Source organism: Salminus brasiliensis, chromosome 1 (assembly GCF_030463535.1).
Source record: "Salminus brasiliensis chromosome 1, fSalBra1.hap2, whole genome shotgun sequence".
Lineage (NCBI taxonomy): Eukaryota > Metazoa > Chordata > Actinopteri > Characiformes > Bryconidae > Salminus > Salminus brasiliensis.
Genome location: NC_132878.1, coordinates 54639377 through 54667276, shown reverse-complemented (window position 1 = coordinate 54667276; position 27900 = coordinate 54639377). Strand labels below are relative to the sequence as shown.

Genomic DNA, 27900 nt, shown 5'->3' with positions numbered 1-27900 from the left:
AGGTTTTGGAGTTTTTGGAGAAATGGCCAAGGTTTATTGAGACTTTTAGAAAAGACTGCATGTGTATTTGGAAACTGGTTATTTGTAAGGCTAACCAATGGTGGATTGTTTATCATTTATTTTTGGTTATTGCACTGCACATTGTATCTTGAAACATGGGTAAATAGCAAATAGCAAATAGGGTCTTGGGTAAATAGCAAAGGATAAGAGCGTCTGCTAAATGCCATAAATGTAATGTAATGTAACATAGGATGTCTATTTCTAATTCAGTTATTTTCTATGCTAAACCCTTTTAGAAAATGCTTTTTACCTTTACAGAAATGTGGGTATTAGAAAGACAACCTGTAATCGTATGTATGCTGAATCTTTGCTCCTACACTATATGTTATGATTAAAGTTTTTGCATGCAACATCCAAACTATCATTGTAAGTGTGGTGATGCTGCCCAAATGAATTATTATGTTACATTAATGGCTTGAGGAATATTCATTTTTACAATGTTTCCTGGTCTTTTATGGGTAAAATGGAAAAATGCTTTTTATATAATGGTTTGCCAGATAGTAATTGTAAAATAGTGTGTGTAAATTGTTTGTGATATCCGTGGAATGCTTTTATTGTAAATAACATTGCTGTGCCTCACTGTTGATAGCATGTCCTTATCTTTGTCTAAAAAAAGGAATATTCAGGTATAATACTCAAGAGACCACTAATGTAGCAAAGTTTATTTTACCTTTATTTACCTTTACATTATTGCACTGGTATTTACTTGGGAAATGTTTGGTTGATGTTTTTTTCTTTTTTTTTCTAAGTTGTTTTTAGCTATCACTTGAAACTATAATATTCATCATTGAATGAACTTTATTCAGTTGTGCCACACTTTTTAATGCAGTCAAAAGGAACAATCAGCATAATCAGACTTTGTCACCACCATGCAATTCAGTTGTTGATGGAACAAAATAACAGTATTTTAATGCAGTTTCACTGGACTATACTGGATGTAAATAAATTCATTGAAATGTTTAAGATGAATTTCCATACATTTATATCTGCTTCAAATTCTCTGTTCATTTCAAAGGAAAAAAAAACACTGTTAAGGTGTAAACCAGGCCAAATCCCCAAGAATTATTTTCAACTACCTCAGGAGAAAGTAGAAGGAAGGCTAAAAAAGTGTTGGGCAAATAGGTGAAGCCCTGCTCATAGAAGCACGACAGTAGTTGTCCAACGCAAGAGAAGGGGGCGGGTGCTCGGTGAGTGCTAGAATAAAAGCTAACCCAGCAGACTGGCTACAATCAAGAGAACACCAAGAATTTGCTATGTACACACCCATGAACAACATAACTCCTTAACGCAGAAAGACGCAAAAGAATGTCATATGTTGTCTTAACGTATATTGTTAAGGCCAGCTAAACCAGCACCTAATGCATGCTTTCAGCTTACATACACTTTCACCTCTCTGTGCCTTCAGTGGGTACTTTCTGTGCCATTCTTGCATTTACATTCTTTTACAACAAGCTGATTGGTATTTATGATGAAAGTTGACATCACATGACAGACAGCTGGAGTTTTTCCCTTTGATCCAGATACACTTATGCACAGTTGTTCTTTTGGTTTTAATGTTTTTTGTTTGTTGGTTTTGCAGTAACTATACTGTTCAGAGGTAAGTCTGATTTTCTTGTTTGTAGTTTTGTGAATGCCATTGAAAGTAGCATTTTGCAGTGGGTCATCATAATCCTAATAACATTGTGTGTAATCAACATTTAATCAATGCAGCCACATTTTGAGCAACTATTGATACTAAATTAGTTGACACTGTCTTAGAAGCAGCTTCAGGGTCAGCAGTCCTGCCTCCCATGGGGCCTAAAGTCCCTGATAGTGCCCCTGGATGCAAGGCAGCAACACCCCTTAGACAGGGTACTAGTCCTCAGAGGTCATTTTTGGGATGAAATTGGTGAATGAGGCATACTTACCGGAGTGAGGATCAAACCTACAATCTTAGGTCCTTGGAGCCATGTAACACACATCTTTTTTAAACTAGCCAATTTATTAATTTATTATCTTTATGCTACTTTTTATTTTATGTCAGGTAGAGGGCAGGTAGATGAGCTTTTCAAACTCATCCCACCACTTTCCAATTAACTCACAAGTCTCTACTGAAAAGGCTCAAAGACTTTTTACCTTTTAAAGGTTTTTCAGGCTTTTGACAATGCTTTTCACACCTATTCAGAAACATAGTTAAATGTACATATTTCTAATTGAGTGTAAAAAAGCATTGTCAAAAGCATTCAGAAAAATGGATATTTAACCCCTTAACTCTCCAAGGCTTATTACACACTAAGGTATATTACTCAGTAACTACAGGGACTTTCTGTACGAAATGGTGGGGCTATTCTCTGGTAATAGAAGTTGTAATAACACCTCTCTCCCACTGGTGAGCCATCTGCTTTTTAAGGGCTTAAAGAACCTTCCAATCAAAGCTTGTTCAATAATGTTTTCCTGCTCCAACACACCTTCTTCACTTCAGGAAGGGCTTGGTAATGAACTGATTGGTTACACTAAAACTCTTGAATTACGTTTTTAGATGGAATTAAAGAAAGTATAGGAATCATTCAGCATTGTTCAGCATATATCTTCTCTAGCCAAAACAACAAAATATGCAGCTCAGTTCATGTCTTCTTAGCTGCAGTTACAAAATCTCACAGTTCACAGAATACAGATACTGACAGACTGACTGGATGCAAAAAAAGCAAGACAAGTAAAGGAGGAATGGTATAGGAACAGTATACAGAGGTGTGGCAGAAGGAGCCTATAGGACAAAAAAAGTTGCATATTTCCAGTACCTGTAGGTGTTTCTAGAGAAAGAGTGATCGTACAGAGGTCCAACCACTAGATGGTCAGCATCCCCTCCACCCAGACTTCTAGAAACACAGGCTTGTCTGATCAGCAAAAAGGAAAGGACAGAGGCAGAAGTGAGGAGAACAGAGAAAAGGGTAAACATGACTCCTCTCTGGCTTGGAAGATTGTGTCTGCTCCTGCTAGTGTGCATGACTGTGGTGAGTGACATTACACTATGTAAGCGAACATAGTAACTGCTACCTTTATGTACTATAGACCTAATTTCATTTACATTCAATTAGATGGTTCAGATTTAGCTAAGGTCTTGTGTAGCCTAGAAAAATAATAGAACCTTAAGTGAGTGAAATAGAAGTTGTTGTGAGCACTTCTTTTTTCGCCTGCCATTCAGGGAATGAGAACACACTGATCTAGCTACTGCAAGTATGAAGAACCTTTAAAATGGTAAAGAGCCTTTTACATCAAATGATGGTTCTTAGACTTTTAAAAGGTTCTTCACACTCACACAGCTCTACACAAATGGTTCATTATGGCACAAAAATAGCCCTTGTATGGCATCACCCTTTAAAAGCATTTATAGCGAGTGTAAAGGGTGGGAATTGGATCAGAAAATTAGGGGATGAGGGGGATTTTTCAAATGCATCTACAATTTGCAGTGCTTCATGGTTTCGCTTCTAAAACATTCCCACCATCGATCTGCTCTATACCTGTACCCATAGGAGTGCAGAGTCAAATGCCAATGTAAATTGAGTTTGGTAGGTAAAATGCTCTATTCATATCTAATTAATAGATAATTAACACTATCATGTTAAATTTGCCACAAATTGTTAGAAGCTGTTAAGAGATTTGCAAAAAAAAAGAACACCACACCGAACTGTACTGTGGAAAAAGGCCTGAGGCATCTCTTAAATCATCACATGACGACTTCAAACCCAAACTGTGGCCCACAGAAACAGTTGTTTCATATGAAACTTGAAAATGAAAATCCACATTCTTTACAATTAGCATGCTTAGACATGACCCTGCAGAACCAACTCACTCACCAAATTAATAAAATAGTTTTGTATTTCTCACACTGTGGGATAACTAGTATGATTGTAAACATTAGGCACAGGGCACTTTTAGAGACACAGTTTCCCCCTTTATTTCTCTAGAAATACAAGGAACGTTGTATTTGTTTAATACATAGGATACATATTTTATGAGGTAAAGGTTTACGAGGTGTAGGCCATAGGGTGTGTTCATGCTTATGGGTAAATACTAATGACATACTGTCATGACAGCTAAGAAATCATTCGAGGCAGTGCAGTTCAGGTAAAAATGAGACCCACCTCTCTCCAATTATTTATTCCTTTCGAGAATTTTTAAAATCCTGTTCACTGCATAGCGTACACACTTTACAGCAGAGCATAATGCAAAATTATATATATATAATAAAGACAGCATAACTGATATACTTTCGCAAAATTAACTTTAATCTTCTTAAGTCTTCTAGTTTGCTATTAAAGAAATATGTCAGTACTGTTACAAAATATACACTTTTTTTAGACAGGGATTTCTGGATTTGCATAGCATTGTTCTAGAAAGGAAAAAAATAGTTGAGGACTAGGTTTATTCCCTGACTGGGACTGTAACCTTAAATGTCCAAGATTTCCTAACCCTGGTGTACCTAAATTTACCAATTAGAGGGATTTGTTTGATGAATTTATGCATGCCAGTTGGCACGACCACAGAATTGTGCAAACCCAGCTAGAATAACTTAGAAAAGCATTAGAGCAAAAAAGCTATTTGAATGGGTTGCTCTGGAGTAGTCAAAAAGTGTCTAAGGTCACAACGCCCAATGCCAAGCCTCAGCTAGAGAAGCATACGGCCCCCAGCATTAGACTCTGAAGTGGTGAAATTTTATTCTGTGGAGTGTTGGAGCCTTACTGGTACCTCCTGAATGAGTTGAATGCCATTTGTGATTATATATGGACGTCCCAAGAGATTTGAACTCAATTAGCTTGCTGGGAATACTGCTTATTCACAATCATTATTAGGTAAGACCAGGTGATGCAAAATTCTAAAATCTTTAAATAATCTCCCCAAAACCTTGTCCCAACAATCGACCACCTTTAGCTTTCCTAAACAGCTGCCAAACATTCTAAGAATTGAAACAATGGACATAAGAGAAGAAAATTCAGGAAGCCATTATCTGAAGTTGTAAAGTTATTAAGAAATGGCGGTTAAAAGCAATGGTAGAACTGAAAGACCAACAAAAAATCCTAAGAGAACTACTTTTCGGATTGTTAGAAAGACAAATAATCAAAACCCTCATTTTACTGGAAAAAAAAACTGCATCCTCACCACAGAATTCAACATAGTTTTCAAAGAAGTATTTTAACAAGCTTGATGTATTTTGGATTGCTGCAGTTATATTTTTGCACAATTAGCAAAAGATGTTAAGGACTGGAAAATTTCACTGGTAGAGGGAGGAATGGATTTAATTCAATACCAGAAAATTCAACTCAATTCAAGAGGTGCAAGGCCCTCACAGTCCCTGACCTAAACATCACCAAAGCTCTGTGGACAGACATGAAAATACCAGTGTATGCATGATGGTGCAAGAATCTCACAGAAGTTGAAGGCATAGGTACAATGGGTGAAAATACTCCAAACAAGAATTGAAAGACTTATCTGACTACAAAAAATGTGTACAAGCTGTGACACTTGCAGACTAGGATAATACTGTCCATTTAGAATGCCCAAATCTTTACTTTGGCCGGTTACTTGAAATATGGCCCTGTTATTTGAATGCACAATAGAAAATTTTATATAAAAGCTGTATATCTGAATATTAAGCATTTTAGTTGCTGAGACACTAAAACACTAATAGAAAATAAATATAAATGATATTAAAACTGCATTGATTGTAAACCCTATGTCCAACAAACTTAAAGGACACAATACAATAAAGATCCTATGCAATGAAGTCTTTCTAGCAAGACTTTTCCCCACAAGACAGCTGCCATCTTCTCTCCAAATGAAATAAAATACTGGAGAAGCTCAAAATCGAGTGGCTGCATGATGGCAGCTCTACCCTCAGGCCATTACGCTGGTTATGTATTTGTTTAGCAATGACAGTTAAACCCCCTCTTCAGCTGCAGTTTTATTAAGATATTTTAAAAAAGACTGGTGATTGTAAACAGTTAAAACTCTACTGTTTACAGTGTGCTCAAAGCAGCTGTTTAAAGACGATGGTAAAGATACAATTTATTCAGAAAACTGGAGGAATGTTCCCCTCCGTCCAGTCAGATTTGGAAGTATGCTTCACAGACTGCTGACAGCCCCAGCAGTCCTACCTCACAGAAAAGTAGATACTGTACATCTATTGAACTGGTGGAGACAATATTATTCAATATTGAGCACTGTTAGCTTGTTGGGTGCAGATGCATTTAACTACTCTGAATGTAATAATGGGGGAAACGAAAAGTCATATTTGTGTACCTTATGCATTTCTTTTTAGGCAACCAAAACTATAGATGGTTCCAGACGACAGAAGCGTGAGTGGATTCTCCCACCAACAAAACTGTCCGAGAATGTTGACTACACTAAGAGATCCTTTGTTGCCAAAGTAAGCACCAACTATCCTCTCACCTATTCATATCTAAGAGTTACTTCAGGTTGTGTCCTCTTTTTGAAGCTGCTAGAACACAAGCCAAAAAAGCATGTTTTCTCATATAGTTGGGAGATAGTAAAATCAAGATCAGTGCTTGAGCAGAGTGAGACTCTGGGAGAGCCTGGGAGGAATGGTGTTGAAACATCAGAGAAGAACTAGACTGACGGGTTTTCAAAGCTGAACACGTCTCTTACTTCTGTGTTGTAAATCAGCCAATGGCCTCCAGCAAAAATCTACATTTAAGGCTTAAAAGCCACTAATTTTATAAACCCATGAGACTTAAACCGTAAGGAAAATAAATATGGTATAATAACAAAATCGTGTTATTCAAAATTTGATCAAATTCATTTTTGAAAATGAAAACTTACATGAAAGTGATGCTGCAGTAAATTGAGATCAAATTAATTCATTTTCACAGTTTTTTGGTTATATGTTTATTCAACATGCGGTACTAGTCTAAAGATTTGTCCTTAATGAAATTCAGATGGTTTGTTTATGGCATGAAAATGCACATGAGAAAGTTTCTCATCAGTCTCAATAGTTTCTCATCAATGTCTTACTGTTTTTCCAGATCCGATCTGACAAAGATTTGGAAAACTCTCCGGTGGAGTACAGCCTGACAGGACACGGTGCTGACAAGGAGCCATTTAATCTTTTTGTCGTCAACCCAAAAAATGGCTATGTCAGGATCACAGGCCTACTGGACAGAGAAGAAATCTCACAGTATAACGTGAGCACACATTTACAAACACTTGCAAAAGGGCAGACGAGTGTTTTGAAAACAAAATGCACAACCTTGCACATGACATTTTATATGCTAAGAAGGACAGGTTGCTTTTAGGAAGCCTGACTGATGATAAGTAGTTTAGAGATAAACTCTGATGTTTGACCTGCCTTAGACATTTTTCAGTGAATAAAAGCTTAAACCAACTGTTTTTTAACATGTTCTGTATTGTTGCTTATCATTAGACATCCCTGTAAAATGAGTTTTAGTAACATAGAACATATAACATAGAAACTGTACATTTTGACGTTGAGCTGTGAATGTGGTCTACCAGTTTAATGCAAAATCATTTCAGCTCCAGGAATGAATGAAACCTTTTTCAAAGGGCAAACAAATATCACATTTACTCTAAATTAAACATTTTTACTCTATACCTTTGTCTGATACCTAGGTAGTGATTAGTTCATCCTGTTATTATTCACAATTGCATTTCCAACAAAACTGAAATTGTCATGACAAACATTGAGTGTAAATATACTTTTTTTTTTTTTTTTTTTTTTACATTTTGCTAATTGTGTGCCACTTTTTCTGTACAGCTGACTGGGATAGCCAGGTACAAAGATGGCAGTTTGGCCGAGTCAGACATACAGCTGAAAATACAAGTGGAAGATCAGAACGATAATCCTCCGAAGTTTAAGTTATTTAAGGGAAATGTGAAAGAATGCAGCAAAATAGGTATGTTACATTTACCTTTACTGTAACCCAAATCTTTTTACCTTTATAAAACAATAAAACTGAAAAAATCTGGAAATGTAATATTGATTTATCTAATTCCTATGTGTGGTTTGCAGTCAAATATGTGGCCACACTGACCTCTGTTGGTTGACTATGTTCCTTAACATGTTTCCAACAAAAACTGCAGGAACTCCTGTCATGCAGATAAGAGCGGAGGATGCAGATGAGCCAGGAACAATCAATGCAAAAATTGCATACAGTATAGTGAAGCAAATACCAGAAGGAGCTGGTCCCATGTTCTCCATCAACAGAGAGACTGGAGAAATCTATGTTAAACAACACACCCTGGATAGAGAGGCAAGTGGTGTTAAAAGCCTATTGTTAATCTTTTTAAAACCATCATGCCGCTGCAATGTCATTTACCAAGTGTTTTTTGCTAAACAAAGGATTAAAAGGCATGTATATGTTCTCTGTCTCTAACAGACTCTTGACTCCTACACTTTAGTAGTGCAGGGTGTGGATATGGGCGGAGCTCCAAATGGCAACACAGGAACTGGTACAGTGCAGATCAAAGTTTTGGACATTAATGACAATGTTCCCACTCTTGAAAAAGAGGAGGTACCAACATAATTAAATATCTTAAATATAAATGTACAATTATATTATGTTTAATGATCAAAGTTTTAGAAATTAGCATCACATGTTGTCTGAGCACGCTTAAGCAGTAAGTGAGTTTTAAACCATTATTAGACTAAACGTAAAGGCTTGTTCACATAGAACAACACACACACACGTACACACACACACACACATACACACACACACACACACACACCAAAACACTCTCCAACTTTGCAAAAAAAAAGGTTAATTAAATAAGTTATTAAGTTAATGCAGCAAACCTTCTCCCAAGAATTTTTATCATTTCTATTAATGCATTAGTCATGAAATATTGGTAATGTGGAAGCACTTTGTATGTTGTTTGTTGATTATGTGACCATAAATATATATATATATATATATATATATATATATATATATATATATATATATATATATATATATATATATTACTTTTACAATTTCCATGAATTTAACATTGGACACAATAAACCAAATTATACATATAAAATATGCCATAATATTTGTGTGCCACATTTTGCTTGCAAATTGTTCTTCTTCTTTTTCTTCTTCTTCTTCTTCTTCGTCTTATTATTATTATTATTATTATTATTATTGTTATTATCATTATTATTATATTTTTTATTTGATATATTGTATTTATTATTATTATTATTAATTGCAATATGTTGAAGTGAGAGGATTGTTATGTAAGAGGTTTGTTAACTTTTTGTCACTAATAAAAATCATCAAAACAAAACCGGCCAATTGACAAAGGGTGGCCAAACATTTTCAAAGGTGGGACACAAATGGAGATAGAATGTATTGTATGTGTTCAGCAGTCCTTTAGAGGAGGCTCAAAGCACAAATGACACTTCCCGACAGTAGGAGGAGCACAGGAGCAAGAAATACCAATTCATAAATAATTCTGCTTTGAGACAGAATGATATATGATTTTATACCAAATACATAAGATGAAATTGTAACTGCTGATTTTTTACTTTCTTATATGTCTTCTTATTAGTACTCTGGTGATATTGATGAAGGTGCAGTTGATGTGGTTGTGATGAGAATCAAAGCTCTGGATAAAGACTTGGAGAACACTGAAAACTGGCTGGCCCTCTTTGAAATTGTCAAAGGTAATGAAGATGAACTCTTCACCATAAATACAGACCCAGAAACAAATGAGGGCATCCTAAAACTAGTCAAGGTATGTATGATCAATTAAATGTGGGTTCATTTCTGTTTCATTTCAGTTGTTCTGTTTGTCTATAATTGTTTCACATTTCTTCACCTTCACTTTGCCATATCGTTTCCTGGATGAAGCCTGTGGATTATGAAAAGGTGAAAATGCTGGATCTTGGTTTGGTCATTTCAAATGTTGCTCCATTTATAAATGGAACTGCAATCGCCCTGGGTCTGACTTTGGAACTGGAAGGCCCTGAAGGACCAGGAATTGGAGCTGGGGCTGGAGCAGGAGCTGGGGCTGGGGCTGGAGTAGGTGTAGGTGTAGGTGCAGGGGCAGGGGCAGGGGCAGGGGCAGGGGTAGGAGTAGGGGTAGGGGTAGGAGTGGGTGTGGATGCTGGAGTGGATGCGGGAGTAGATGTAGATGTTGGGGTAGAAGCAGGTGCTGGTGCAGGAGTCAAGCCTGGTGTTAAACCAGGAGTGAAGCCTGACACTAAACCCGACACCAAGCCTGGCACCAAACCAGCACTAAAACCAGGGACTAAACCAGGAACTAAACCAGACAAAAAGCCAGCTCCAGGAGGAAAGAGCTATCCTGTGAAAATCAGTGTAAACAACCTACCTGATGGCCCAGGTTTCTCACCGACAGTAAAGGACTTTCCTGTGTCAGAGGATCCAAAGGACCTGCACGTCCCCATGATCATTGGCTCCTTCCCTGCTTTGGATGGTGATACTGGAGAAGTTGTTGATAACGTCAGGCAAGTTCAGACAATAAGAAACCCTTGAATTCATAGTGTATTGAATGAAAATTCAGCCTGTACAGTAAAGGTCTGCAGTGACTGCAGTGTTCATGCAATGGGATATTTGTTCAGCATAATTTTCATGCCTTTATAGACATATGTTAAATTACACAGGTATGCCAAAGGATATGACCCAGACAACTGGCTAGCCATTGATGAGGAGACATCAGAAATTAAACTTGTGAAGATTCCAGATCGAGAGTCAAAATTCCTGGTCAATGGAACCTACTTTGCGAAGATCCTTTGCATGACCCAAGGCAAGGAAATCTCAGCCATGCTAACAAAGCAGATTTTCTCTAGGCCTACAGAATGTATACTGAACCAGTCTCACAAGTAAAAAAAACCCACATGCTAAATGATAATAATGTTCCTGGTCCTCAAAATAAATGTATATTTCATAGATGTGCCACCCAAGACAGCTACGGGGACAATTGCTTTAAAGGTGCAAGATGTAAATGACCACTGTCCCGAGTTGACCAGCACCTACGAGAGTGTCTGTTCTGATACCAAAGTCATAAATGTGACTGCATTTGATGAGGATGTCTATCCAAATGGAGAGCCTTATAAATTTGTACTGATTGAAGAGGAGACACATGGACAATGGGAAATGGTTCCTATAAATGGTAAAGGGCAAAGAATTCCGCTTCTCAAAGCATTATCATGAATATTCTTCTAAATGTCTATAACCCTTGAGAACATGCATCTCCGTACATGTCTATTTACTCATTTCAAGGAACAACTGTGAGCTTCCATGCCAAAGAGTTGCTGTGGCCAGGTTTTTATGAGCTAACTGTGGAGATCTTTGACGTGCAAGGGTTGGGTTGTGAGGACAGACAGAAGATTCAAGTGGAGGTGTGCACCTGTGAAAAAGGTGGCACTTGTGGTTCCAAAACAGCCCAACAATATGGCTCCTCAGCCAGCATGGGGCTTCCAGCTATTGGGCCCCTCATAGCAGGCTTAGCCCTGCTCATGGGTAAGGTGAAACACTTGTATACCTATACATCTTTTGTATTCGCTTTTCTAGAGACTTATCTGTGTGACGGATTGCATGTTCTTTGTCTCTGTGGTATTCTGTCAGTGGTTCCCTTATTCCTGTTGATCTGCAAGTGTGGTTCAGTGGGCAAATTCATGGAGCTGCCTTTCGATGCTAAAGAATATCTTATCTCATACCACACTGAAGGGATGGGGGAGGACAAGGTACTTTCTATTTTGACCTCATGATATGATTCCAGGATTAGGCTAAGAGTTTCAGAATTGTGTAGGTATTTGTGGCAAGAACATGGAATGGGAAATAAAGCAATAAAGGTGTTACAAATGGTAAAAAACATTCTTGTTCAGATGAAGAACCACTTTTGTAAAGGGTGTGAGTATGATAAACCTTAAAATCGGACCTTTAAAGAACATGATATCATCTGTAATGACCTTTAAAAGGTTTGTCACACATACGTCTATTTTACAAACATGGTTCCTTATGGGAACCAAAGTGGTTCTTCAAAGGCATTGCTCAAAGAACCCTTTGTAGATTTCATGTTATATAGAGCAGTGATTAGTTCTTCCTAAGGGACTTGAGGACTGTGCTAGATGAGTTCTCATTCCTACTGCTCTTCATCATAGGTGCTACATCGAGTACACACATTTGTACCTAACCATCTGCACAATTTTATGATTCCTTTGGGGGACAAATTAGTTAAGCTCTAAAGGAGTAGTCTAGGTCTCTTGGCAATCACATCCTTGAATATTTTTGAGCTGGCCACAACTGTACATCAACAGTTGATCAAATCTGTTGTTGTTTTCATTGAAGGTCCTCATGCTATGCCGACTTAGCATGTGCTAAGCGATCTATTAATTCCCTTTCCATTCCACTTTCCTGCAATTCCAAAATATCATTTCAAGACAATACTGATATAAAACATTATTAATAGGCATGTCAATAGCACTATCGAGACCATACTCTATTGATGTACATGGAATTTGTTTAACATCCGTCTTGCTTTGTGATCACTCCATACTTGTAGGAGGTCCCTGTTCTCAGTGCTGCTCTGGTTAAGACAGAACAGTGTGCTATGTCTGCTGATGGTAATGTTGCCAGCATGGTCCCCATGATGCTCAATACACAGACCTGTGCCAGTGGGATGTTCAGTCAGGAATTAAATGGTGTGATTACGGAGATTGACAGCATGTCTGGATATCAGCACAACACTTTTGCAGCTGAGCAATACGGAGGCACTCTATACACCTCATCATTTAGGCACAAGACGCAGGATATTTATGAAGGGATTTCACTGCCAGATTACTACCTACAGGAATACTTTTCTCAGGTAAGAACTCAAAGGCAACAGTATGCATCATAGGCATGCATGTTTGTACATTGTAACATTGTAATCACACAACCCAATTACTTTTTTCAGAAAGCAAATTTTTCTGCTGAGAACCCTACTTTCAAAGACAGCCTGCTGGTGTACGACTACGAGGGTCAAGGCTCTCCTGCTGGATCGGTGGGTTGCTGCAGTCTAATTGAGTCAGGCGATGACTTGGCGTTCCTCAATGATTTGGGACTGAAATTTATGACTTTAGCAGAGATTTGCAGTCCTCCAAAACCTGATCCACCACCCCTGAAGGTTGAACCAACGATCAAGTCTGTGGATACCACCATCAGCAGTGAGAGTTCTGTCGCCACTAGTAGCGTCCAGGTTACGGAATCTGTTCCACCTCCACCGCAGCCTCCACTACAGCCTCTACCACTACAACAAAGCATGGTGACCAATGTCACAGAGACCATCAACCAATCAAGCGAAGTATCCAGGATGAATACTAGTCAGACACTGCTTGTTCAGCAGCAGCCTATGTACTATTTGGTGGAACATCAGGTACCAAGCACTGTAATCCTTGCTGACAGATCTACCCATGGTACATATTTATTAAATGGGACACACGGGGCTGAAGGGCTGATTCTTCAGGGCAGCAACATAACACAGGACACTCTGCAACAAGGAATGTACCTGATTGATGGAGCTTCTATGCTACAAGGAAACATAATGTTAGGCAGTTGTTCAAGTTCTGCCAGTGCAGGTGGCTCAACTATTCCCACTATGCTAGTCCAAGGACATGGAGCCATACAGCAACTGCAGTATTCTGTAGGACCTAAAGGCCCTCATCCAAAGGAATCAGAAAATGCCACTGTGAAAGAGTCAGGGTAATGTAAGGAATGCTCAGCCTCCGACGTTTCAGGCTCAGGTACAGTAAATAGGTGATAAGATATATGGTTACTATGCTCACATCGTGACTAGTCTTATTACCAGATATTTTTAGTTAAAGAAAGAATCGTTTTAAGATTGAAAGACCCTTCACATAATGTAAGTACTGCCTAGAAACACACACCCTAGCCAAGGAAAGTTTTTTTAAGGCTGTAATCGTAATGATGGATACAGTCCATTCCTTAAGAAAGGCTCTGTGGCAATTTCTAGATGCCAGATGGATTAGATGGAATTTATAAAGAACATTATAAAGTGCCTTTGTTAAAGACTATTGATTTCCAAAGGATGTGTACTTGATGGTGCCTGCAAGATATGGTGAGGCCCTAATCCATACAGTGTTAGTGCTACAAACAGTTCATATGTAATGTGGAGCCTTTTAACAACCACATATTAATGATTGTTGGAAATAGGGACAAACATTCCTTAAAGGGAGCTCTGATACCACAGTGGTGGGTCTGAGCAGTGATGAAAAAGTGATGTTCAGGACTGAGCCAAAGGAAAGGCTGAGCAATTTACAGCACCTAAATTTAACTGCCCTGGCAGTTCTCTTGTACCTCCTGTGCCTCCTGTGTTCTGTCACGGGACTTTTTAGACAGGACATTGTGATATTAGTATTGCAAATGGTCCTAAAATGAGTTTTTATAGACTTCCTCATGAGTTGAGAACATCATAATGGTGCAACAATACAAGAAGTTAGGTATTGCTGGCAAATTATGCTAGTGAACATGCCTACACATTTAAAAAAAACTCTTCATGACCATGTAGACTTTACATAGTCAATGAATGTAGGGGTGATTGGAGGTGGTGATATCTGACACATTTTGACAATGCTTAAAGCTGGAGGAAGCACAGTATATAAGCCTACTTGTATGTTGAATGTATTTGGTGGAAGTGGGAGTGGAATAACTTGGGAAGAGTCCATTAATGGGATTTTGTAATAGTCTTTGATAAAACTGATTTGACAGTGTAAACATGTATAATGGCCTGTCTCATCTGGTCCACCACACACCCTGATTTTATGATGAGATCTGGGACAGTATTGTAAGGAATATATATTAAGTATAAAGGTTTTGCAACTTTTTTGTGTGTATCTAAAAGAACTGTCTCTCTTTTTTAAAGGATTACCACACAAAATGACTTTATAGTTCAGGTTATGTCAAGGCCAACACAATTAACAGATTTAAATTCTATTAGAAAGAGTATAGGTAAGAAAATGTGTGGATAACTCATGCACTATGGGAGCTCGGTAGAGAGCAGTGAAGAATGTAAAGTTTTTGGTTTAGATCATTTTAAGGAAGCACTATGACAAAGTTAGTGTGAATCAGTAGTTAAGGGCCAATGGGAGCGGGCCTACAACCCTCTACATTTGTTTTGGTGTTTGTAATTATTAAAAAAAGCAAATGTTGAGTATTATTTGACTGATTATGTCTAGTATACAACTTACAATGTATACAAAGTGAATATGAATGAGTGCAACATGTTGGAAATATTGTATAATACCTTCTAGTTAATGTCTCATAAAAACTATTTTGGGTTTCAGCCAACAAAGATTTTCTTTTACTACTGGACAGCTTTTTTAAGATGCATTTTGATAATTTGCCATTCTGGAATGATTTGTGGTGGATTTGTGTAAAAACAGAGAAGAGCTTTTAGGGCTAGTGTTAGGTGGACCAATAAACAGAGGGCCTATTTTTTTCATGGGGTTGAAAAGGGATATACAGTGTTCTTTTTCATTGCTGGTAATGGTTGGCATATATTTTTAGATTTTATCTATTAAACCTATGTTAAAATATACCTTTAATATACTACAAGATACTATAAGATTTCTATTACAAATCTAAAGAATACAATTATTTGGTGCATTCAATAAATACAAATAAAAAGAGTAAACAGTTTTGTGTACGGGCATGCTACGTTATTTACAGCCAGTGGCAAGTACAATTATATCATACCATGACATATGACAGAGACACACATTTTACAAATGATAAAACTTTATCATTATAGGTAGACCTGGGTTTGGGGTGTTGTTTTCATAAAGATGCTGTGAAGACTGACTTTCCTTTGGAATTTTATTTTTATTATTATTTTTGTTAATAGTTTTATTTGCATATTTTGGTTACACAGCATGGTTAAACAACATGATACAAGCATCTTGTGAAAATACAAAATAAAAATCTTATCAAAGACTGAACTTGCCTTGTCAGCGTTTGCTTGCTTTTCATTAAAGCCTGTCCTTTCTCACTGTATTTTTGCCAATGAATTGCCCTGTCAGCTGGGTTGTTCTAGTTCACTGCTGATGGCAGTGTTTGTCTGGCACACTCTCAGACGTTAATGTGTTAGGCAAACTGACACATTCCTGGGTTGTTAAATCCTGGGAAAGCTGCTGCCAGTGCTAGCCTAGGTACCCTGGCAGTGAAGAGGTTTGTGTGAGAGACTGCATCCCCAAAAGGTGTTTTGTGTGTCTGCACATATCAGCTTATCAGTCACGGCATGCAACTGACATGATTTTTGCAATGACTGCTGCTGCAGATTGTTGCTCACATCTGTAGCTCATACCTTTTAACTCTTCTTACATGTGCGAATCATATTTGTGGAGATTGTACTCCTCGACCTTTTGTTCTGCTGGTATAATCAGGGCACAGAGCTAGCTTCATGGCCATGTTTGCTAAAACCTTGAGACAGATAAAATCCTTGTCTTCTTGATCTCTTTGCAGCCTTTGACACAGTCAACCACAAGATCCTCCTGTCCATTCTTATTAGTCTTTGAATCACAGGCTCTGCGCACCTAGGTCTCAGCGCACCACAAGGCTCAGTGCTTGGTCCTTTTCTGTACTCACTGTTCACTCACTTTCTTGGTTGTTTGCCAATAACACTCAACTCATTCTTTCTTTCCCACCTTCAAACATCCAAGTTTCTACTTGTATCTCAGCATATCTTACTGACATCCCATCAAAAATGGCAGCGCATTACCTGAAATTCAACCCCAGCAAAACTATTAAAGCAAAACTACTAAACTCTTCAAACTACTCAATCTTACCATCTTCTTCAGGAACTCTCTGGTCACTCCAGCTGCAGAAGCACAAAGCCTTAGTTTAGTTGTGGATGAGCAGATATTAATCTTGACTCCAGATTTTTTTACCCTTTTTTTCCTGGGGGTGGCTTGTTCTCTCACTCATCATCTCAAATATTGACTACCACAACCTCCCCTTCTGGCTTGTCTTTCAATGTGTGCCAGCAATGGACCAACCCCCCATGCCTGATGGCACTGGTCAAAACCAGACCTGTACCAAGAACCCTTTGAGCTTCAAGTACAGTTCAATTTGAGTGTCCATCCGTATGGAATCCTGGAATCTAAACTTTTCTCTGTCCTGGAACTGAGGTGGTGGATTAAATTTCTCTTGGGTGTCCAAACAGCCAAGTCACTCACTCACTGTCTTCAAGCCCTGACTGAAGACGTATCTCTTTCAAGAACACTTAACACAGATTTATATAATGATTTGTGTAATGTTTGTATCTAGCTGTTGAGTGTGTGCATCTTATGTAGATGGGTTGATAAAAATCCAGATCCAGATAAAGATGGCACATTAAAATCAAGGGCAGTTTTCCCTGCCACTCTTGCCGTGGCTTGCTTACTAGGGCTTGTTTATTAGGGGATTTCTGTAAAGCTTCTTTGTGATGGCATCCACTGAAATTATAGACACCCCTACTGATTTCATGTGCAGATATGTTGTATAGTGTATTTATCAACTACAGGGGTGGGGGATATAGGGGTGTGGTCAGGGCTTCAAGACAAAACACACACACACACTCTACTCTCTCCACAAATGCACCAACAAGCCCATTTGTGATCAGCACACACAAATAAAGGAGAAAAAGGATGTGAGAGTGGCCACGGCGAAAAACCAGACTGGAATGTGTTTTTTCAACTGTAGATCTTCAGTGAACATGACTCTTCACTGGCCTGGAAGGTGTCTTCTCCTGCTGTTGTGCATGGCTGTGGTAAGTGACGTTTTAAAAATGATGGTCTCAGCTAAATTTTGAAATAGGTATAGATAGACTCACTGCAACATATAAACTGACAGTAGTATTGGATTAAAAAATACACTTAAATATTGCATTCAGCAGTAAATACTGACTTACCTTACTTAGTAAATACTGTGACACAATGTGAATGCATTTCTATTTGTGCTGCACAAAATTTGACATACACCATTATGTTTGCTTACATTTTAGACTAAAATATGGAACTTGAGAAGCTAATCACATGATTTTGACAGTAAGAAAGGAAGCAATAGTAAAGTAAGCAGTGAGTCAAAAAAAACTATTAATAAACAAAAATATGTTCAAACAAATTAAAATGTATTCTAAAGCTGTGTTATGAATATTTTTTTTACACTTTGCATCATCGCAATCCAAGTTTGAGTTACATAATTTGTATTTAATATGAATGTAATTAGTATTTAGACTAAGTAGTTCTCCTTAGCACTGAATTCCCATAGAAAAGAGTGAAAGAAGGATTTTAATTAAAGTAATCTGACCAGAATGATACAGAACACAGAACAATGTTAGCATGAAAATTCGGACTCTAAACACACTAGAACAAATTACTGATTTTCAGTGAATTTAAGATATTGCAATAACTAATTAATATGAAACGTGAGATAAAAACACCAACCTCTAATAATATGTTAAACTGGGTTTATAGCTTTTTTCATTGTGTAAAAGACTTCTGAAGGTATGTCTGCTGGTTTTCTTACTCTTCTGCATATAAATCTACTACCTCATGATACACATATTTACAAAAAACAAATACTGAGTATTTACACTTATTCCTTATATTATACATATCCACACACTATACATGTTCTCCATTTATATATTGTACTGGTTCAAAGCAGTTTAAGTCTACAGGTTTTATATAATCTGAAATGTTTACATTATTTACAAAACAAAAACACTGGAATGGTGTGAATACAGGTGTAATGTAAATGGAGAGAAGTCTTTGTGGGTGCAGTGTGACTTTGCATAGGAGTTTTTATTATTGCACTTTTTGCAGTCAGGAAATGAAGAATGCTTTCCCTTAGAGCTCATTCAGGAAATGAACAAATATCTTCTGCTCAATCCTACTACTTATGTAACACACTCCTTTAATAACCAGGCAGATTTTTGTAGACAGAAAAACACACACACACACACACACACACACACACACACACATTCGGCCATAAAAATATTCTGCTTTTGGTGTGGTCTACTCTGTGGGCAAGTGTGTTTTAGTGTGTGTGTTAGTCCTGCTTCATCAGACATCAAAGACTGCAAGCTGAGTATTAAAATTAATAAATAAACTAATAAATAAGTGTCTGTGCAAAACCTTGTATCTCAATTTTTGCAACCAATAGAAAGGACTCCAAATTTAAAAAATATATGACTATGACTATCACTGAAAGGTAAGAAGGTTTTGTCCTGAAAAGTAGTCATTTTGGAGATGCAAGGTTTTTGCGAACTAAAAAATAACCTGTTTAGCTTCCGGTTAGAGAAAATGGATACAGATGTAATACTTAAATTCATTTAAAACTTAAGTTCATTTAAAAGTGTACTTTTCAAAAAAGCATTACCTATTTTACAAATGTCTTTCATTACATATGTAACTGCACTTGGTGTTTAAGTATTGAAATCTGATTGAATGCAACATTTTCACCTGATTGGGTCAACCTAGCCTTCAGTTGACAATTTTTTTTCTATACAGTTCTTCTGTTTTTTGGTTACCTGCCACTTTTTTAGTTGTGTACAACCCATGCATGCACTTGTGTTATCTTTTAGTGGAAAAGTGCTAATGCAAATGATATTCCAAATGATTTAAGGGACCAAATGCAAGAACACTATAAAAGCAAACATTCCAAACGTGAGGAGAGCAAGAGCAAGTGGGACTCCCAGTATATCTGGACACCTATTCTTTTACTTTTTTTTATCATTTGACCATTTAATTCTTGACAAAGGATGGAATTTATGGTTACATTTGATATTGTGTTTTTCAGTTTGTTGCTGTTCAGTAATATTTCATGAGATCATTAACATATTTTGGGGTTTTTACTAAGTATGTGTAAAAAAATGTATTGAGGACATCTTGTTAGTAAACTGCTTATTGTCTTTTAGCTATCACAGGCCTCAGAAGGATACAGGAGAATAAAGCGGGAGTGGATCCTGCCTGCCACAAAACTTACAGAGAATGTCGACTACACAAAAAAGGAATTCATAGCTAAAGTAAGAAAATGCTAAACGCATCAGTGGTGTGTGTCAGTTCACTTTACACCAAAATACCAGAACCCAAGCCGATGTATGTTTTTTTCCACATGGTTGAGTTGGGTGGTGTTAATAGGAAGGCTTGTCAGAGCAGTGGTTGGGTCTGTGTGTAATGGTCTGGAAACTTAAGAGGTGAACTACACTGACAGGTTGTCAGAATGACACATGTCCTCTGTGTGCATAAAATCATGATCTGAAATACACATCATTTATGTCTGTGAATCTACTTTACTAAAACACAGAACAAGAAAACTAGGCATGAGTATAGAAGATGACCAGAATAGTTGTTTTATAGTGCAAAACTAACTACAGCACAAAATTCATTTGTAGGATATATTTTTTTATTTTGCATTAAAAAGCCAAGTTTGTTTCTGGTAAAGGTAGATTTAAACAGAGGTATTCAAACCTTTTGTACTGCTACTACATCTTTACTGTTTTCTAGATATGGTCTGATAAGCACACCGAGGTCAGTTCGGTGGAGTACAGCCTGACAGGACGCGGTGCTGACATGGAGCCATATAACCTCTTCATTGTAAACCCCCAAAATGGCTTAGTCAGAATCACAGGCCTACTGGACAGAGAGGAAATATCACAGTACAATGTGAGTTCCAAGAATGACTATCATACAGGCTGACAATAGTAATACTACTGAAAAAAGAAATACTATTGGTTACTACAAGCAATCTATATTGTGTTATTAGCTCAAAGGACTAGCAAGATACAAAAATGGCAGTCTGGCAGAGGGAGATGTTCACCTGAAAATACAGGTTTTGGATCAAAATGACAATCCACCAAAGTTCATCTTGTCCAAAGGATCTGTGAAGGAATGCAGCAAAATAGGTATGGAATTTTAAACCCACACTTTCACTTCATATATACAGTCCTAGATGTATGTGAAACTGACTGTTTTTGCTTTATCTAAATATGTTTTTTGATTTCCAACAAAAACTGCAGGAACTCCTGTCATGCAGATAAGAGCGGAGGACGCAGATGAGCCGGGAACAATCCATACAAAAATTGCATACAGTATAGTGAAGCAAATACCAGAAGGAGCTGGTCCCATGTTCTCCATCAACAGAGAGACTGGAGAAATCTATGTTAAACAACACACCCTGGATAGAGAGGCAAGAAAGCAAACCAGTGGTCTCCAACCCTTTTCCTGAAGAGTTACCTTCCAGCAGGTTTTAACTCCAACCTAAACTCCAATAAAGGACGAGGGATTAGGGTGGATAAGAATTGGATCTAAAGTCTGCAGAAAGTTAGCTCTCCAGGAGAAGGGTTAAGACCACGAAATTAAACGATATTCACACCTCAGCATCATTCAGATTTCATCCTTTTAGTTTCTATTGGATGTGTTTTCTTTAATAATGGAGAGCTGCAAAAAAGCAGGAGACAGTCAGTAGAATTGGTATCCAGTCAATAACAAGACATTTCAAAATCTGCAAGAGATGTCTAACCTTTGCTCTGTCTCTAACAGACTCTTGACTCCTACACTTTAGTAGTGCAGGGTGTGGATATGGGCGGAGCTCCAAATGGCAACACAGGAACTGGTACAGTGCAGATCAAGGTTTTGGACATCAATGACAATGTTCCCACTCTTGAAAAAGAGGAGGTAACAAGGTAGCTTAATTTTTACATCAGATAAATGCTGCAAACCCAAATGGAAGATATTTAATCCTTGCTGTCCTTCATGTGTCAGTACACAGGTCATATTGATGAAGGTGCAGTAAACGTGGTTGTGATGAGAATCAAAGCTCTGGATAAAGACTTGGAGAACACTGATAACTGGCTGGCCCACTTCATAATTATTGAGGGTAATGAAGATGGAGTCTTCAGTATAGAGACAGATCCCAAAACCAATGAAGGCATTCTAAAGCTGGTCAAGGTAAATATCCTTTGATAAAACAATAATCTGCAACTCTTATCAGTGGTTTTAAAGTCAGTTGTTCTAGTCACATTTTCTCGTGTTTTTCTCCCCAACACTTCTTTCCTGCATGAAGCCTGTGGATTATGAAAAGGTCAAGGAGCTGAATCTGGGCCTGGTCATTTTAAATGTAGCTCCTTTCACCAATGGAACTGTGACATCTATGGATTCAGACAAAAATTTGGAAGGCACTGCAGCTGGAACAGGACTTGAGACTGGCACCGGGGGAGGAGGAGAGTATGGAGGAGGAGGAGGAGGGTTAGGAGGTGGAGAGGGGGGTGGAGGGGGAGGAGGAGGAGGAGGGACAGCAGCAGCGGCAGGGTCAGGGGCAGGAGCAGCATCAAGTATAGATATAGGTATAGGAGGAAAACATGGCGTTATATCAGGTCTCAAACCAGACACACAGCCATTGACACAAGGAGGGAAACAATACTCAGTAAAAATCTTTGTTAACAATTTATATGATGGGCTAGCCTTTTCGCCATCTGTAAAGGTGTTCCCTGTGACAGAAGATCCAGAGAAAAATCAAGTACCTAAGATGATTGGTTTCTTTCCTGCTTTAGATGGTGATACTGAACAAATTGCTGAAAATGTCAGGTAAGAACTTACTCCAGAGCCGAAAGTCAGAACTTCCTGTGTTTCATTTATTTTGTGTTTTTTTTTTATTTTATATAAATGTACAGATTTTCTACAGTGGATTACACAAATTACCCTTAAATTGTAGGTATGCAAAAGCATATGATCCAGATAACTGGCTATCCATAAATGAGCAGACATCAGAAATTAAACTTGTGAAGACCCCAGATCGAGAGTCAGCATTTCTGGTCAATGGAACCTACTTTGCCAAGATCATCTGCATGACCCAAGGCAAGCCTAGCAAACTATTCTGGTACCTAATATAGTCGTTTTTTTTTTTCTTTTCGAAAACCAACTCCCACTATATATATTAGATATAATATATTGAACTGCTACCTTGAATTGCTCTTCTGATTTTGAAAGAAATGTATCTGTTTATTTAGATGTGCCCCCCAAGACAGCTACTGGTACCATAGCTTTAAAGGTGCAAGATGCAAATGACCACTGTCCAAAACTGATCAGCCCCTTTGAGAGTGTCTGTTCTGATACCAAAGTCATAAACGTGACTGCGTTTGATGAGGATGGCTATCCAAATGGAGAGCCTTTTACATTTGTGCTGATCGAGGAGGAGACTCATGGAGAATGGGAAATGGTTCCTGTAAATGGTAAAGAGCACAAAATTTCACTTATTTTATTAAAGAACATAATTAAAGAATTTTAAGATGCACCCATTGCCCATTGCACTGGTTCAACTGTGCACACATATCTTGAGCATATCTCTTTTTGTTTATTCATTCATTTCCAGGAACAACTGTAAGCTTCCATGCCAAGGAGTTGCTGTGGCCAGGCATTTATGAGCTGACTGTAGAGATCTTTGACATGCAGGATTTGGGTTGTGAGGACAGACAGAAGCTTCAAGTGGAGGTGTGCACCTGTGAGGAAGGCAACACTTGTGTCATTGCTCCCAGGGCAGCTCAGCAGCATGTGTCTTCAGTTAAAGTGGGAGTTCCAGCCATCGGACTACTCCTGACAGGCCTAGCTTTGCTCATGTGTGAGTTACATATGCACATTAGAACTCAATGTACTGTGTGCAGTTTCCAGTAAGCCTCTACATATTACGCTACACAGTGCTCACCCATCCCCATACAGATTCCATGTCTTTGTGGTGTGTTTCCAGTGGTTCCCCTGTTCCTGTTATTCTGCCAGTGTGGCACAGTGAATAAATTCATGGAGCTGCCATTTGATGCAAAAGAGCACCTTATCTTATATCACACTGAAGGCAAGGGAGAGGACATGGTAAGATATTTTTTCTATATATGACATATATGACTCTTTTGTGGAAGACTTTCAGCAAAGAAATATTCATATATTCATCTTTTCTTGCCATAAATCTTGGATAAGTATATACCTATGCATGGTCAACCTTGCAGGCATGGAAGAAGGCATCATAGTGGGCTGCTCTCCATAGATCTTTCTGCAGTGTCCACTTCATCACTTCATCAGGAAAGGCAGTCACAGACTTGTGTCTTGTGTTTGTCATCACTATTTATTGTTCTCACTGTTTTATTTAGGAGGTGCCACTTAGTGTTCCAGACCGACAACCTATGGCAGTAGCTGATAAAGCTGGTAGCAATTTCTCCATGATGCTTTCTCAAGTCCATGGACCGTTTTTGGAGATTGACACCATGTCTGAGTACCAAAACAATGCTTTTTCATTTGAGCATCATAAAAGCAACCCTTACGTTTCATCGTTCAGGCATGAGGTGCAAGACATTTATGGAGGGATAGCACTGCCAGATGATTATCTAAATGATTATTTTACTCAGGTAAAGAATCAAGGACAGTAGTACACATTTATTTTAAATGTTTTTATGTAAATATTTTAAAAAGTTCATACCCAACATTTCTTTTCAGAAAGCAAAGCATGAAGCTGCAAACCCCCCTCTTATGGACAGTCTGTTGGTATACAGCTATGAAGGTCAGGATTCTCCTGTTGGCTCATTGGACTGCTGCACTCTCCTTGAGTCAGGCAACAACCTGGCATTTCTTAATGATTTGGGACCAAAGTTTATGACGTTAGCAGAGATTTGCAGTCCCTCAAAGCTTTGTTTACCATCGCCTGATGTTGAAAGCAGTGCTAATGCGCTGGACACCAGCATTAAAACTGAGAGCTCGGTCACTACCAACATAGTTGAAGATTCACAACCTAGTTTTTTTCCACCAGAGCAAAGCAACATTGATACCATAACGCTCAGTAATTCAGACAGTATCTCCACCATCAATACTAGTCAGATACAGCTGGTGGAGCAACAGCAGCCTCTTTACTATTTGGTGGAACGTCAGGTACCAACAACTGTGATTCTTGCCAAAAGACCTACATGTGGCACATATTTGATAAATGGGTCAGCAGAAACTGGTGGGCTAATTCTCCAGGACACTACAAATCCTTCCAGTCCTGAAAGCCCAACTCTCCCCACAGTCTGGTTTCAAGGGAATCAAAGTTGTTTCCAACACCATGAGCTGCCTGGAAGTCAGAAGTTGGTACTAGTGCAGAGTGAGGGTAATGTAGTTCCCGCTGTACTTCCAGGCATAGATTCAGGCTATCCTATTGGAAATCTTGAATTTGGGAATGTTGTGCTTGTTCAAGACACCATGGATCCTGGAAGGTCAACACAAGCTCAGGCAGAATTCCAGCTACAAGACAGCACTTTGAAGTTCAGTCAAGCTTGTTTACTGGACAGAGGTAATAATGTGTCCATGCTCAGGCATGATACTGCGAGTCTCAGCCAGCCAAAAGAAGCACTGGCACAGCTGAACATGAAAGACGATAGGCCTCAGTTTAGACTTGCCCCATCTCCTGACGAAGAGCAGGAGAATATGGAGGAATTCTCAAATCAGGTTAGCACAGATGATACTGATGGTGAGGGGCAAAATACCTTTCCCTCTGTAATAAATGTGATGCCTCCTATTTCCCCCCACATTCTGCTAGCTAGGCCCACCACTGCAGATGTACTAGCTAAAGCCAATGCCATACAAAAAGAGCTTGAGCAAACTTTGCTTGCTGAGGGCTTCAACAACAGTGTGTCCTTTGCCAGACAAGAGTCAGCAGCTAACAGCATTTCAGGAAATGATGATTTTAGTGACACAAAAACTGTTGATCTCGTATCAACGATTCAAACAGATGCACTAGACTCTGAATGTGAAACTGAGGAGCCTAACCTGACAGTAAGGGAGGCTTCAGTTTTACCCCATGACACAGACTTGAATGGAGCTACACAGGCCAGGCTGTCAGCCCTTGATTGCCCTAAGAGATCAGTTGTCTCCACTGAAACATTAATAGAAGTGGGTGACGGTGTATTTACTCATCAACTTGAGAGAAAAACAGAACTGGTTGCTTTTCAGTCAGAGACAGAAGGCTTCCAGGCAACTTTGCTTACTGAGGAGGTAGAGGAAGATCTACAGCAACAAAACTTAGAGGACGTAAAGAAAAATGAACATGGTCTTAAGGATGTTAATGAGAGTGCCAGTCCATTAGAGGAAGCCAGTGTAACAGTGCCAGAGAGACAATTGGGAGGGACCAATGAAGCAAATTTGGAACAAAGTCTGCGTATTCTTGATCCTGAGGAAGAAACAAAAGCAGCTACTTCTGACTCAGAGAAGGACGATTTTGGGAATGAACCTCAGTCAGGCACAGAGATGCCAGATGACACACAAGCAGTGGACCAAGAAGAAACTGTAGCAGAACAATTGAATGCTGAATCAGACCAAGAACCTGACCAGGCTTTAGATGTTCATTTTGCACCAGCTCAAGACATTTCATGTATGACTTTGGAAGTAGATGCAGAAGTAGGGGAAGCCACTGAGTTCCAGGAGGAAAACAAACATCCAAAGTCAGAAGAACAGCACATAGAGGAAGTAAAGACAAATGGAGATGGTCCTAATCAGATACAAATGACAGAGGAAACACCTGTGACCGAGCAAGAAGAAATTGCAGAAGTAGAAATTAATGCTGAATCAGATCTACAACACTGTCAACTGTTAGCATCAGCTGACCACCAGAGTAACGCGGAGGTGGATGTTGAGGAAGTGATTAGTGGTACACCAGTAACTCACTTATCTATAGATCCAGGTGTACGGGACATACAACACTACATTGAGACATCTGAGGTTAAAACCGTAGAAGAGGTTCAAATGCAGGCTTCTGTGGGCCAAATAAATCCTCAAGGAATAAAGCAGTGCGGCACTTGGAATGAGGCGTTGTCCCTCAGAGGTTCTACAGAGTTTAAACATAATCTGCCAACAGAACTAATGCTTCAGGAGGATGTAGATTTACTGCTTCACAGCTCAGAGGACATTGCAGGGAGGCAGCTAGAGACAGACACAGATGGTGACGCCGTTGTTGAATTTCAGGTAGATGTTCTTAGTGACAAGGAGAAGAATGCACTCCATCCAAAGCAAAAACATGAAGCCAGTGTTTTAACCAGTCAAAGACAGGATTATGAGAAACTTTTAGAGCCAGGTAAACATCAGACAGAGCAAGATGTACATGATTCCTCTGCGCAAGCTGATTTTCAGATGACAGGAAACACTGTGCAGTCTATCAAAAGTATAAGAGCTGACTATAGTGAAGGTGCTTATCTTGAAAATGAGGTGACATGTGGAACTGCCAGCCAAGAATGTGCGTCTGTGAGCATTCAAACAGACCCTTCACCAAGCACTTTTGGAAATCTAAACTCAGTGCAGGATGGAGTCAAATATGAAGATAAGGAAGTCCAGCAGACTTTATCACAAGTCAATGAAGAACCCACAGGTTTGCCATTGGGCTTGTCAGAGGAAGGTACCCCAACACCTGAAGAGGCCATATTAAAGATTTCAGAAGACTTAACACAAGAGCAAGAGGTTCAGGGAGAAAAAACAGTTAATATGTCATCTGAGGTTATGGAGCAGGTCTTAACAACAGCCACCAGCATGTCAGCTTCGGGCGCCACAGATTTGCAGGCAGAATCAGAACAGGAAGCTATGGAGATCCCAAAGAACAAGCACAGGAACAGTAAAAAGTCCTCTAAAAAAGTAACGAGCCCCAGAAGTCCTGTGGGAAAATGTAAATCGCAATAATGTTTCTATTAATATGACAAGTACTCATGGTGCATTTTCTGCTTAATGTTTGGACATTTTGTTGCTGAAAACTATTATCATTACCATATCAATATAATTCCAAAAGTATTGATATTGATATTGACAAGAGTTGTAAAATGCATTATTAAAACAGT

The 27900-nt window shown here is 38.6% G+C and overlaps 2 protein-coding genes across 2 annotated transcripts; both read left to right on the top strand.

The window, feature by feature from the left end:
• Window positions 1–2993: 2993 nt before the first annotated feature.
• LOC140550082 (desmoglein-2.1) lies at window positions 2994–13770 on the top strand. Its single transcript, XM_072673925.1, has 14 exons — window positions 2994–3050; window positions 6356–6463; window positions 7080–7238; window positions 7829–7967; window positions 8155–8324; window positions 8451–8585; window positions 9613–9798; window positions 9915–10531; window positions 10688–10830; window positions 10975–11196; window positions 11307–11546; window positions 11652–11770; window positions 12589–12891; window positions 12982–13770. Exons 1-14 carry the CDS (start codon window positions 2994–2996, stop codon window positions 13768–13770), a joined length of 3387 nt encoding a protein of 1128 aa, XP_072530026.1.
• A 4005-nt stretch (window positions 13771–17775) lies between these two features.
• Window positions 17776–27745, top strand: LOC140549983 (uncharacterized). Its single transcript, XM_072673812.1, has 16 exons — window positions 17776–17829; window positions 19984–20091; window positions 20573–20731; window positions 20832–20970; window positions 21085–21254; window positions 21608–21742; window positions 21830–22015; window positions 22131–22208; window positions 22269–22440; window positions 22474–22651; window positions 22779–22921; window positions 23074–23295; window positions 23436–23681; window positions 23808–23926; window positions 24202–24456; window positions 24545–27745. Exons 1-16 carry the CDS (start codon window positions 17776–17778, stop codon window positions 27743–27745), a joined length of 5565 nt encoding a protein of 1854 aa, XP_072529913.1.
• The last annotated feature ends 155 nt before the right edge of the window (window positions 27746–27900 follow it).

What these genes read in the sequence shown, in the direction of transcription:
- LOC140550082 (XM_072673925.1), top strand. Translation starts at nt 2,994, where the DNA reads ATGACTCCTCTCTGGCTTGGAAGATTGTGTCTGCTCCTGCTAGTGTGC. An exon ending in TGCTAGTGTGCATGACTGTG is followed by an intron (nt 3,051 to 6,355) that starts GTGAGTGACATT and finishes ATTTCTTTTTAG; the next exon opens with GCAACCAAAACTATAGATGG. An exon ending in GCATCCTAAAACTAGTCAAG is followed by an intron (nt 9,799 to 9,914) that starts GTATGTATGATC and finishes TCCTGGATGAAG; the next exon opens with CCTGTGGATTATGAAAAGGT.
- LOC140549983 (XM_072673812.1), top strand. Translation starts at nt 17,776, where the DNA reads ATGACTCTTCACTGGCCTGGAAGGTGTCTTCTCCTGCTGTTGTGCATG. An exon ending in TGCTGTTGTGCATGGCTGTG is followed by an intron (nt 17,830 to 19,983) that starts GTAAGTGACGTT and finishes ATTGTCTTTTAG; the next exon opens with CTATCACAGGCCTCAGAAGG. An exon ending in TAAATGATTATTTTACTCAG is followed by an intron (nt 24,457 to 24,544) that starts GTAAAGAATCAA and finishes ATTTCTTTTCAG; the next exon opens with AAAGCAAAGCATGAAGCTGC.